Genomic DNA, 12646 nt, shown 5'->3' with positions numbered 1-12646 from the left:
TGGGTATTAATTCACACTATAGCTCACAACCAGAAGTTGGGGTTCAACAGCATCTGACCTCTTGATTTGTAACCTGAGCTTAGACATGTCACCAGGCCACCAAGCCAGACCCCTTGTCCCTGCAAAGAAACTGTGACAAACAGCCCAATGCTGGATATGGCAGGTGTTTTGGGAAACTCCCACCTCGTAACTCACCCTGAAAAACCACCTCACTAATTGCCACACATCATTCTGACTCTCCACAATGGTCTCTTTTTTATGCTTAATCCCCAAACTGCCTCGTGGGGCTCTAGGCCAGGATGGTGCCTCCAGACAATGCTGGCTGAGGACGTGGGGAGGTCCTGGGGTGTGTGTGCAGCCTCTGGGAGGAGGGAGGAAAAAGCGTCCCTGCACCGGGCCGCCCTCCCACAGCCCCGGGATCAAGGGCCACAGCATCCGCCACTATACTGCGCAGACTGCAGGGAGGGGGACCAGAGTGGAAGGAGGCTCAGAGTTTGGGATGCTACATTTTAATACATGTAACTAACTGAGCATCCTGAAGTGGCAACAGAGCCTAAAGAGATTACAACTAACCTCTCCTCTAAACTGCTCTGTGAGGAAAACAAAATAGAAGTGCTTTATTTAATTCTGTAGTTGGAATGCTGCGGAAAAGCAACCAGAGGAGTGAAGGGGGACAGGGAGCTCCGCATGACCAGGACCAGACCTGAACACTCTGCAGAAGACTGTGACCTTGAATGGAAGGAGTGTTAGCACTAAAAGGAACGGGCAGAATCACAGCAATGGATCAATTTTAGAATTCAGAGACCTAGCAACTGACTAAGCTTTTATTCTCTGCCCTTTTAACATGCCAAGGTCTGTGAATCATGAAATCCTCTCAATTCACAGAAACTATGCGTTGGGCCCAGATGAAATCAGAAATGAGGGCCAGAGTTGTCAGACCACTGCACTCCTGGAATCATCCCCTTTGGACTTCAAAGACATGCTGTGGTGGTTTTTGTTCCAGCAAACAATGAGTTCTCTTAGTAACAACGTACTCAAATACACGCCCTCCCCACATATGTGAAGCCCACCATGGGAGGGGGCCATTTATTGGGTTTTCAAGGGCTCTTCAGCAGGAACCAGAGGAAAAGCAGTGATGTGGGAAAGGCCCGCAAGGTTGGATGTTTTTCCATTTGCAATCAACCTTGAACGTGTCCTCTTCAGAGCGGAGTGGAGCGGTCGGATGCTGGCATGGCTTCTTCTGTGTTCTAGTGGTAAAACAGGTTTGTCCCTCTTTGCTAATCTGCTTCCTCAGATGTGCTTGCTACTATTACTTTAGTTGTAAGTTCTTTCTTTTTCTTCCTTGTGAGAGATTTTGTTTTCACCTCTTCCAAGGTTACATTCTTTGGAGCCTCAGAAGTACAGCACTTCCTTAGATGAGAAGGAAAAATTGCCTCTTGTGAATCAGCTGGTAGTGTTGAGCTGGGGTTCTTAAATGGGGGTGACTCTGCCCCCTTGGAGACATTTGGTTAGGTCTGCAGACACTTTTGATTGCCAAACTGGGGGTGGGTGGGTGGCGCTCCTGCTAGCATCTCATGGGTAAAGGCCGGCAATGCTAACCCTCCTACAAGGCCCAGGCCATCCCCCAACAGAGAATTACCCATTCCAAAATGTCGGAAGTGCCAAAGTTAGGAAACCGTGATTGACAGCAAGTTCTCCCCTGCACCCTACCCCTCCGGCTCACCATGCCTCCAGATCAAGAACTCTGTGACCTGATGCTTACGGGCTCCTAACAGGTAGCTTATGCTTCTTTTCTTTCTTTCTCCCTGACAGATTAAAGGAAGGAGAGAATATAAAGGTTGTTTCAGGTAAATAACAAAACCTGACCATTTCACAACAAATGAGAGACTGAATCTTACATGAACAGAAATTACATGAAAGCCATGGACGCTCGCAGACATTTTCTCACGTCGTGTTGTTAACAGTCCCATGAAGAAGGGGTTTACGGCTCCGTTTTAATCCTGAGGAGATGGAGGCTCAGGATCCTTGGCCATGGTCCGCAGGGAGGAAGCAGGGGAGCTGGTGAGGAGGACCCTGATGTCACCCCGCCTGGCATTTTTCAAACCGCGGGCTGCAGCCAATTTGGTGGATCATAAAAATCAATTTGTTACATCACAATGCACATTTTTAAAGAAAATGAACTAGGAAATGATAGTAAATGTAAGAGTAAAACTGGTTTTGTGAAACTCATTTTGCCACTTGGCTGTGGTCATAAAAGCCGGAAATCTGCAGTCCCGTCCAGGCAACGGCTGTGCAGACAGGAAGATGGCGCCCAGGAAGGGGACGATTCGGCTGTGGTCACCAGCCATTTGGGGGCCTGAGACTCGAGTGGAGCTCGTTACCAAGGCAGTGCCTCGGCCAGGACCAGGTGCTCGGCCTGGGTGTTAAGAAGAGATCAAGGTGTGGAAGAGGCACTCCCACGGCTAGGAGCAGGCACCGTTCCTTCCCTTCTCATGGCCGACCATGAGGACGTGTCCCCTGACAGGAGACTAGAGGGCCGGCGCCCAGCTGTCCCACTCCAACCCACCCCCGAGACCGGTCCTTTCAGCCCTCAGTACTTCCCCAAACACAATGAGGGGAGGAGCTGACGCTGGTCATGGCCTCTCCCAGAGACTTAATTTTCTGGCTCAATCTACCAACTGAAGCACCAGAGCAGAGCATGACACCTTGGGGAACTTCCTGACCAATGTCTTCCGTTCCCATCTAGGCCAGATAAGATGCTGAGTTGCTGATTCTAAATTTCTGAAAACTCACTTGAGGTGTGCCCCTAATTTTGAAGTGCTCACTTGGTAGTCTATACAAAGAAATTAACTTCAAGGTCACTTGAGAAGCTCTTGGGAAAAAAGGTCCCAGAGCCAAGCTGCGTGGGTCCTCACCTCCCCCCGACCACAGCAGCTACTACTACAGTTCAAGAGACCTGCTTAAAGAGGGCAGGAAAGTCACCATTTAGAAAGGGATCTTAGAAAATATCCTTTGTTCCAAGAATCAGTTAAACTTCTGTTTTTTAACTTTCATGGCTCTTTAGTTGAGCCAATATGCTCAAAAACTGTAGACAATACATTTCTGTGAACTGAGGTTCCCCTCAGCTCATTTTCCGTCCTGGTTAAAAGCAGCCCCACATACGGTTAGTAGTATCATTAGCTCAGGATGTAAAAGATGGTTGACTCCTGTACTTAGGGTTACTTTCCAGGCTAAGAAAGGCAAACATCCCCCCACAGTGCCCCATGTTTCATGTGGTGGCAATGAGAAGGGGCAGGCAAGGCACAAAGTGGCCTACGATTACACGTGTGACTCTGCCCAGCTTCTGATGACATTTGTCCTTCAGCGCTCTTCCCGTAAGCCTGGGAGCACGTGGCAGCCCTCTCCCGGAGAGCAGGCCTGCATATTCACGCCAGGGGTGACGCAGGCACCTGGAAGCCAGGGACTGGCGTTCAGAAGGCCAACACCCACTGATCTGACATGCAACACACTGGTGAGCAACATCAGCCTGGGCGCCAAGCTCAGAAATCCTGATCCACGGACCAGATGTTCCGGGAACACAGCTAAAACCCAGAAGCAACACAGCTGATACAGGTACTGGGCGACCCAGAGAGAATAATTAAAACTAAAACTCCCGGTGGGACCGCACGAGCCCGCCCACACACACAGAAGGGAGGAGGGAAGGGCCCAGGGGGGTGACAGCAAAGAAGGTGAAGCAGCTACTGGACGAGGGCCCCGATTCATGGCAGGACAGGCGTCTCACACAGCTGAGCATACTCTGGTGGGATGCATCGAGAACGTACTGCTCTGACAGCAAAAGAGTGCTTTAGCGCACTGAGTGAGCAGGGCGGAAGCAGCCGGAGCCTCCGCTTCAACAAGCTGTGGAAACGCTGTGGCAACAAGACAAGGTGCAGCAGGCCCCCCTTGTCAAAAGGGACGTTACGTATGGGCTTTCAGGGAAAAGGTCCGTCCAAGGTAAGGCGAGCCTTTCCGTACACCTTGGAAACATGGGGGAACTACACCCCCTGCTCTTGCTGGAGAGCCCCGTCGTCCTTGGGGCTGAAGTCTCGGTAACTCACACTGCTCCTTGCCAGGAAAGTCACTCCAGAGCCCTTTCCCACAGGCATGCCCCAGACACGGCCTGCGACACTCCAGTAGATTCGGCCAACTTTCCAACGGCTGCTATTTGGGACAAAGCTCTGATAATGACTGAAAGGGATGGTCCTTACTTGTTTAGGTCAAGGAGAAGCACCGAGAATAAAGTCAGAATCTTCAAGACCTTACCATCAAATAATAATTCTTTCTCCCAAGAAATGTTCTGTCACTTAAAATAAAGGCAGATGATTATTCAACTAAATTCCTGCTAATCAATGTCACAAAGAAATCACACTTAACTAATAAAGTTTCTAGAAAACAGCCTAGTTGGTCAAAACCCTGTTGCTTTTCCGGTTCTGAGTGACATTTCAAGGAAACTTCACAGTGAGACGAGCTGTCAGGGTAACTAACTCCACACCAGGACCTCAGAGAACTTGGGGAGGGGGCAGGAGGCACACTGTTAGGAAAAATCCCAACTGCGCACCACGGCCTCAAGGCCCTCCTCGATCTGGCCCCTGCCCACCCCCGAGCTCAACCCGGCAGGGCCCACGGAAGGGGTTGACAAACTCCGGAGAAAGCAGGCCAGATCAGCCTGCAGCAAGGAGTGCTATGTTTTTTTGTTTTTTAAAGAGTTTTACGGGGGTGGGGGGAACAGGGTCTCGCGCCTCACAACTTCCGGGCACAGAGTGACAGGTGCCCAGCGCCTGCTCTGATCCGCTGCCGGTCACAGGGGCCTGGCATTCCAGAAGAATTCAGCTCTGATTAAAACATAACCTCATGCCTATAAATAAAAACGTCTTTTAAACACTAATTAAAAATAACAGGCTGGCATTTGGAAACTCCCATATACAGAAATATAAGAGTTGAAATAAAGAGCAACAGTTGCCTGTTTGATCTATGCTCAGGTGGGTAAAAAGCCACATGTGTCTTCTCTGAAGTTTTTCCATTAACTCCTGAATTTATGAGGCTTTAAAATGCGTAACAATGTCCATCTTACCTTTTAATCTAATAATGTCATAGTGAGCTTTTCCCGATTTACTCCATTTTAGTGACTGTGTAATTAGTTTTCATATTTTAGTTAACCCAACATATCCGAAATATCATTTCGACACTGTAATCCATAAGAAGAAATTCTGAGATAATTTGCCTTTTTGTACACCATGTCATTAATGTCCGCGGTGCCATTCACACTCCCGGCGCATCTCAGCTCCCCACAGCCACGGATCAAGCACTCAATGGCCCGTGTGCGTACAGGCTGCCGCTCGGCCCTGGACGTGTCTCAAATGCTCAGTTATTTCAACCGAACACAAACCAAACTCACTTGCATTTTAGGAGTTTTATATAAAAGAGTTTTTCTCATTTTGACTGTGTGCTTGTTTTTTTACTTCAGATGACTTAATACAATAAATATTTACTATTTTAGGTATATAAAAACTCCTGGAATTCATCTTAGGATTCACACCACGTTCTTCACAATAAGCTAAAAGATATTACGAACCACATCATATTGCTTTCCCACAAGCATCCAGTTTTGCTTTTCAAACCACGGCTGTTAGATTTAGTTTTCATTTCCTTTACACATGGCTCCTTTCCTGTCCTAACTGAATGCAACCAAGAAGTTCTGGCACATCTGAGCCAAGCTTCCTTAATGTGCAGCAGGATGGCGCCACCATCGTGCACAAAATGACCCGCCTGAGTTTCTAATTCAAAAACAATCCATCCTGTCTGCTCATTCCTTTAGGAGACTTATGTCCATCTTTATGACTTAAGAAGTAAAAGGGAAAAACTCGGGACCTCAAGATAGCCAGGTGATAACCAGGATCAGAGGCCATCTACTGGAGCAAGCACAACCAGGGGAGCAGTTCACACTCTGCTTAAAGTACCTGCTCTTCACTCAGCAGCACACTGCATGGATGCTAAAGGAAAAAGCAGTTTCAACAGCTTAGGATGCAATGGGACCCTCACTCTTCACCAACAGCGGGGCCCCACTGTCTAAACTCTAAGAGCATTCCTGGTTACCTCTGCATCCTGTTGGGGGAGGTGGTATGTCCTCTCGAGGCTTTGCAGAGTTCGGGGGTTCAGAGTCTTCTGCTCCAAGAGATGCTCCAGAAGCAAGACAAGCTGGTCTGGAAGGAGCTAAGGGCAAAACCAAAAAGTCTATGAAAAGGCTAAAGACTTGATCTTGCTAAAACCTCAGAGCTTACACCATTATCCCCAAAGACACTGCATTCTGGGGCATGATTAAGCCATATTCTCCATGACTTTTCATGTCAGTTCTATAGTTAGAGCAGATAAAAAGATCAGGTACTTAACTTTTTTTTAAAGATTTTATTTATTTATTTGACAGAGAGAGACACAGCGAGAGAGGGAACACAAGCAGGGGGAGCTGCAGGCAGAGGGAGAGGGAGAAGCAGACTCCCCACCAAGCAGGGAGCCCGATGCAGGGCTCGATCCCAGGACCCTGGGACCATGACCCGAGCCGAAGGCAGACGCTTAACTGACTGAGCCACCCAGGCGCCCCCAGGTATTTATCTTTTTATTTTTAGGTTGTACAACGTGATTTTTTTTAAGGTGTGCAACATGATGATTTAATATACATATGCACTGTGAAATGATAAAACCTGTCCTTATCTCAATAAAACATTATCATGGTTCATTAGATTCCTTTCTTTACGACATGTAAATGCCAAAAAATGTCACTTAACCCAGATAAAGATTCAAGAAGCCATCTGATCTTAAGTGAACACATGGAAAAGAAATAAGAAGCAGTTTTCAGATTTCCCGTAGCACCTAAATCTTGCAAATGTACAACCAAGAAATAAAAGGCACATAATGAAACAAGAACCATGTCTCACAATCCCTCCATTATAAAAATTGTAAGTTTACCATTCCATTAAAATGACTGTACATGTGATTTTATACGTATATGTATAATCTCTCTCTCACACACACACACACAGACACACACAAAATGCACAAGGTCACTCTTATTCCTGAGTTTTCATACAGTCAAAAAATGCTGTTGATCACTTAAAGGCAAAGAGAGGAAGATGTTTTCATAGGACATAAAAACAACGAAAATTTATGAGCAAACAATATTTGTGAAATCCAAGAACTTAAAATGTCTTATTCACTACAGTACTGCACGCAATGCCTGGATCAGCCCCGACCACAGGGCAGTGCTCAAATAAACTATAAATGGAGGAAAAACTAAATGTAAGATCCATCTTGTAGAAACTGCAGGAACTGAAAAATATTTATTCTGAAATCAAGGTTTTAACATTATGACTCTGAATTTCACTATTCTCTACATTTAGCTTTTCTCCATCCCTGCTTATGACCAGATAATCCCTGTCAGTTAACTCAATTTTACAGGTCTAGAAGTCAATGCTCGATCAACAGAATATTCATACTACCCACCTGGATTTTAATCCCCACTTTGTTACTTTAAAAGAAAATTTAAAAATCATTGGCTTCTCTTGCTACCTCTCTACCTTTTTGCCCCTTAGTGTGCACTCTGCCCCAACCCCATCCCCCCCCCCAACACACACACACTTCCCAAAACACACAGGGAGGAAAACTGAGTAGACGGCATGCACAATATTCACCAGGCAATTTCATAGTGAAAGCATTTCTTGTATTTTCTCACATCGCCCTTCTAAGTGATAATAAAACCCCCACTTTCCTACAGACAAACATGGATGTACATCACTTGATTCCTGGGCATTTTTATTTTATAACATCACTTCGTTCCACCTTAGAGTCAATGCTGTGGATCCTCTCTCAGGCTGACAGGATTGAAACAAGGTGCCTTCAGCAAAAATAGAGGGTTACGACCAGCACTGACCTGTGAGGTCCTATAGGAGGACTCAAAGGATAGCTAACACCTCATTCACTTTTCATTATAAGTCATGTGCCTTTAAGATGTTTGAAGATATCAAATCACTACATAACAACCAATAACAAAAATGACAGTTTTTCATTTCTTACAGTTTCAGACACATGAGGCTTTTATATTTTCAAAAATTTGCTGTTTATAAAAGAGCCCAAATCCAGGGCCAGCAGCCTCTAGGGAGCCTCCACACCAGTTCATACCACGAGCAATGTGCTCAGGTCCTGCCTGGCACCCAGGCTTCCTCAGCCCTCCTTCCTACCCACAGCATCCTGCAGCCTCCCTCTCTGGATCTTTCTTTCTTGCCTTCCAAGAGAGGATTTTCCCTGGTGGAGGCTAATCCTTCAGCCCTGGCTCTGAGTACACCCCTTAGGTCACTCCCCAACTGTCCTCCTACACTTGAACCCTCTTCACAGAGCTGGCCTTTCTACCCCATCATGGTCTCACCCCACCCCCCACCCCCACTACTGCCCTTAACAAAGTGTGTCCCAACGGCCCTCACCAGGTGGTGGCCTGGCCTGGCTTCTGCCTCTGCAGGGGTTGTGAAGGGGAGAGCCCCAGACTGAGTCAGGGGCCCATCCAGCCCTATACCCTGACAGGCACTCCCAAAACTGGCCCCCAGCATTTCTATAGCTAACCACCCCTAGGAGCAACAGCTTGATGTCTAGGCCACTCTGGATGCAGGACGACAGCTTCTGGGGAAGGGCCCACCTGACAGAGCACAGAACACCTACCAGCTGGGGGTGTGGGCCCTGCTGGCTAACTAAACACGGCAGGAACCAGCCCTGCCAATTTGCAGAGTTGCAGGAAAGGAAGGAGCAGGAAGGAAAGCATCTCCCTATTATGCATACGCACTTACAAAGAGGCCTATTGTTACAACTCAAGTTTGGGATTTGGTTTAAATTAGAGAGACCCATGGAGGAAAGAAGACCTTGAGTAAGATGATTCGCTTGGTCCTTAACTTACCCCAACTGGGTTTTACCAACAAACACAACTCCAGCTTGAAATTGAAGAATTACTAGCTTGTGAACTGATCAAGGTATCTGGATTCATACTTTTATATCTTGAAGTTTTCTTCTGAACAGGTCATACATCCTCACAGAGAAACAAAACCAAAGGATCACTGAAGGCCTTTGTCCTCTTCAAATTTTCCACGATGGAAAAATATTTAAAGCCAAGCCCCCTGCCTGAAGATGGACAGCGGAGATGGATAGGAGGGGGTCAAACCCTTAGGGCTCTCTAACACGTTTCATTTACTCTAACTGGAGAGAGGCAGAGAGAGCAGGCCGCACGCCCCGCCAGGGAGGCCCCCCACCCAGGCAGCGCTGCTGGAGAGTGGGCCTGTTGAGAGCGGGCAGAAGGCAACGAGGGCCCACACGGAGACCTGAGACCATTTCTCCAGAACGAACGCCAGGAGCTCTGCTAGTCCTAGCCTTCAGAGCGGACTGGTAGAAATGACTCTCCCTTAGTAAACAACCTGTAGCCATCTGGCTTCCAACTGCGGTTCTTCTAATTCACCAGGAAAAATGCAGTTTCTAAACAATGAGGAAAGCAGAGAAAATTAGCGATCAAATTCTATTTTAGTACACAGACAATAAAACTGATTCAGTATCTTTCATTCACAAATAAGTAAACATTACATAATTTTTTACATGACATTACAGACCCCCTGAAAGGAGGATATGAAAGCAAAAATGTGGTAAGTAGCTCACTTTAATACAGTACATTTCTTCATAAAATAAACACTTACTCCCTGTGAAGCCACCCTACAATGAAAAAGAAGTACTATGTAATAAACCAAAATGTCTGCACAGCAGCGAGCAAGATCGTACACTGGCAAACGTGCTCAAAACACGGTGCTGGGCACCGCCCGCCCCGGCGGCTGGCGCGGCAGCAGTGGGAAACGCTGTGCGGGTCATTCTACTCCCACCCACGGAGAAATCACATTAAATTTCACATGACTTCTAGGCCAACTGTGTTTTAATGCAGCAGTACTGAGAGCTTCCGTTGCACTATGGGGTGATTAAGAAAAATAAAGTGCGTGTTTCAGAGCGTTATCTCCTGAGAAAGCAGCTCCTCTAAACATTACAAAAGAACCTGACTTTATTTCTGAGGGTCTAATGGTGCTCACGCCCACAGTTTAACAGTGACAGGAATAGAAGGTCCCTTCCTTTGCACACACAAGGACTTCATGAGGGGGTGACTATTTTTCCATAGGGAAACCCTCAGTATTTTAAATATTCATCTGCCTCAGAAATTAGACAAAATAAGACAATGGGGTGCCAAAGTCATGTGCTTTGTGTGTGAAAGAGAACTTCACACACTGTAAAACTTACTCGAATACAAAACATAAAATGCTAAAGGGGGTCAGTCAATACAAATGCTATTTGTTAAGGATTTAGAAGTCTGTATTCTTGCTTTAAAGAGAGAGGATTCCGTAGTCGCTAATTACTCAGAAACGTACGAAGAAAAAAGAAGTCTACCTGGTATTTTTCCCAGTCTACTTAAATTGCTGAGGGAAGCCACCCAACTCTGAATGGTTTTGAAGAGTTTCCACATAGGCTCTTGGAAAGAAGATATGAATTTTCCAAACCCACCCTCCTCGTCTACAAGCAGCACAAAGCAAACAAACCCTGACTCTTCCAGAAGCCCCTTACCGCCATCAGAGGGGCATCACTCACTCCCGGCTCCCAGAGGACCACCCACGCAACTGAGCCCCTCCACCATTTCTGCCATTAGCAGGGCACAGAAAAGGCCAGCTCGCCGCCTCGATCAGAAAATGTCACCAACGCATCCCACCACTGACCTTGCAAAGGCAGGAACCGACACGAGGAACCAGGAGCCGCCACTGCCTGCACCCTTCAAAGGGAAGGCACCTCCCCTCGTGGCCCAGCCGGCCCGCGGCAGCCGCACACATGGAGGAAGTCTCCGAGAGGCTCCCAGACGGGGAGTGAGCCTGGGACTAAGGCAGCCACCGGCGGACAGTGGCGTGAGTTCTATTATTACCCCATTATCACTCTGGATCTGTGCCTAAATGAAGCATGCTTCCTCCCTGCTGCCATTTCCTTTTATCCTGGCTGGAGACTAAAAGCGGATCAATGGGGGCAATACATATGATGTCACTTCAATTTACAGCAACAGCCTCCCTCCTTCAGTCTGTCTCAAATACACAGAAAGATCAATTCTTCCCAAAAATGGTTAAAAAATGCTTAGGGAGCATTCTTCTTCCAGAAAAGCATTCTCTGCTATATTTGTCTATGTTACTACGGCAGGAACTGTTTACACTGAACAAAAACAGAAGAAATGGGGGAGGGAGAAAAATCTCAAATTCTCCTGTATGCTGGAGACTTGCTGGCTGAAATTCAACAGAAGCAGGGTCCAAACCAGAATCGAAGCAGCTGACCTTTCAAAGTCAAAGGCTTTCGGGCACAGAGGCACAAGAGAGACAGCAGTTCTTTGCCCCTTGGATTAAAAAGGTAATCCCATAGATATAAAAAGTCTTTTTTATAAGATTTCCCCAAAGTCCGATAAATTCCTTTCTACCTTTCCCAGAAAACGTACCACACGATAGAGCCTCAGGTGCCCCCACAGTCCACAGCGTGAGAACAGACAGTGCCCCCTCTTGTACTTTCCTCATTACAGGCAACAGGAACGGACTATAGGACACAAGGCGAAGCCTTAACAAATCATCTTTCAGATGGCGCTTGACCCAAAATAAAACAAAAGAAGTAAAAATCTCTAAGTTAAATAAATTTTTGTATCATGACTTTTGAAAATGGGGTATAATTAAGATATAATTTTAAGAAATCCTCAAAACATAAGAATTCTCCTTCCTTACAACCCCAAAAGACACACAAAATCCTCAAGAGTATCAGAACCCTGGTGAAGCTGACCTTCCAGACCCCAAACACCAGCCAGGACTACGGTCTTCACATAGATGTTAGAATATGATCTTCCGTCATCTGTCACTTTCCTAATGATAAATGTTTTAAGTGACAAAAGTGAATTATTTAATAATATGTACACAGACAAGTGTCTGCCTAAGAGCTGTTGTCAACTAAGGTATCCTGATATAATTAAAATATTCCTAGTTTAAACTAGTAACTTGTATAGAGGAAAAACAATTGGTTTGAGTTGCTACTGAAAACAAACTAAAAACAAAACCTACAAAAGAAGAACCAACCTCTACATGCTAAAACAAAAACTTAATACATTTTAAAGAACTGCCAAACTTAAGAAAAGCAGTCACAGTTCCTATTATTTTGGGGATACAGACATGATTTACCAACAAATGGAAGTCACCAAATAAAATAATTAAAAGTGAAAATAACTTCCTTCAAAATACCGAGAGAGCAATCAGTAGACATATTTACTCAGCACAGTCCCTTTTGATTATCAAATATCTTTAGGGAGTATGTCTGTAGTCAAATTTTAGTAGAAAAATTCAAGCAGCAAATATTCATATAATTCATTTATAGGAAAAAAAAATTGGGAAACAAAAATACAGTAAACTCCCCTCACACACATTTCTTGCCATCTTACCATACTACAGAAACAGTTTCACCTCATTCTTTTTAATAGTTGAGTAGTATTCCATTATGTGGTTCCATACCTTGGCTACAATCTGACATACAAAACCAG

General features: G+C 45.8%; 1 protein-coding gene across 1 annotated transcript in view; it reads right to left on the bottom strand.

The window, feature by feature from the left end:
• The window catches only part of AOPEP (aminopeptidase O (putative)), a 309081-nt gene that overhangs the window by 17083 nt on the left and 279352 nt on the right, over positions 1-12646 (bottom strand). The window contains exon 13 of the mRNA XM_021677941.1: positions 6133-6249. Within this exon, the coding sequence (XP_021533616.1) occupies positions 6133-6249 (117 nt within the window). The remainder of the gene's footprint in view (positions 1-6132; positions 6250-12646) is intronic.

The sequence above is a fragment of the Neomonachus schauinslandi genome, chromosome 13, assembly GCF_002201575.2.
Source record: "Neomonachus schauinslandi chromosome 13, ASM220157v2, whole genome shotgun sequence".
In the NCBI taxonomy this organism is placed as follows: Eukaryota; Metazoa; Chordata; class Mammalia; order Carnivora; family Phocidae; genus Neomonachus; species Neomonachus schauinslandi.
Note: the sequence above shows the minus strand (reverse complement) of the source record. Positions and strands in the feature narration are given on the sequence as shown.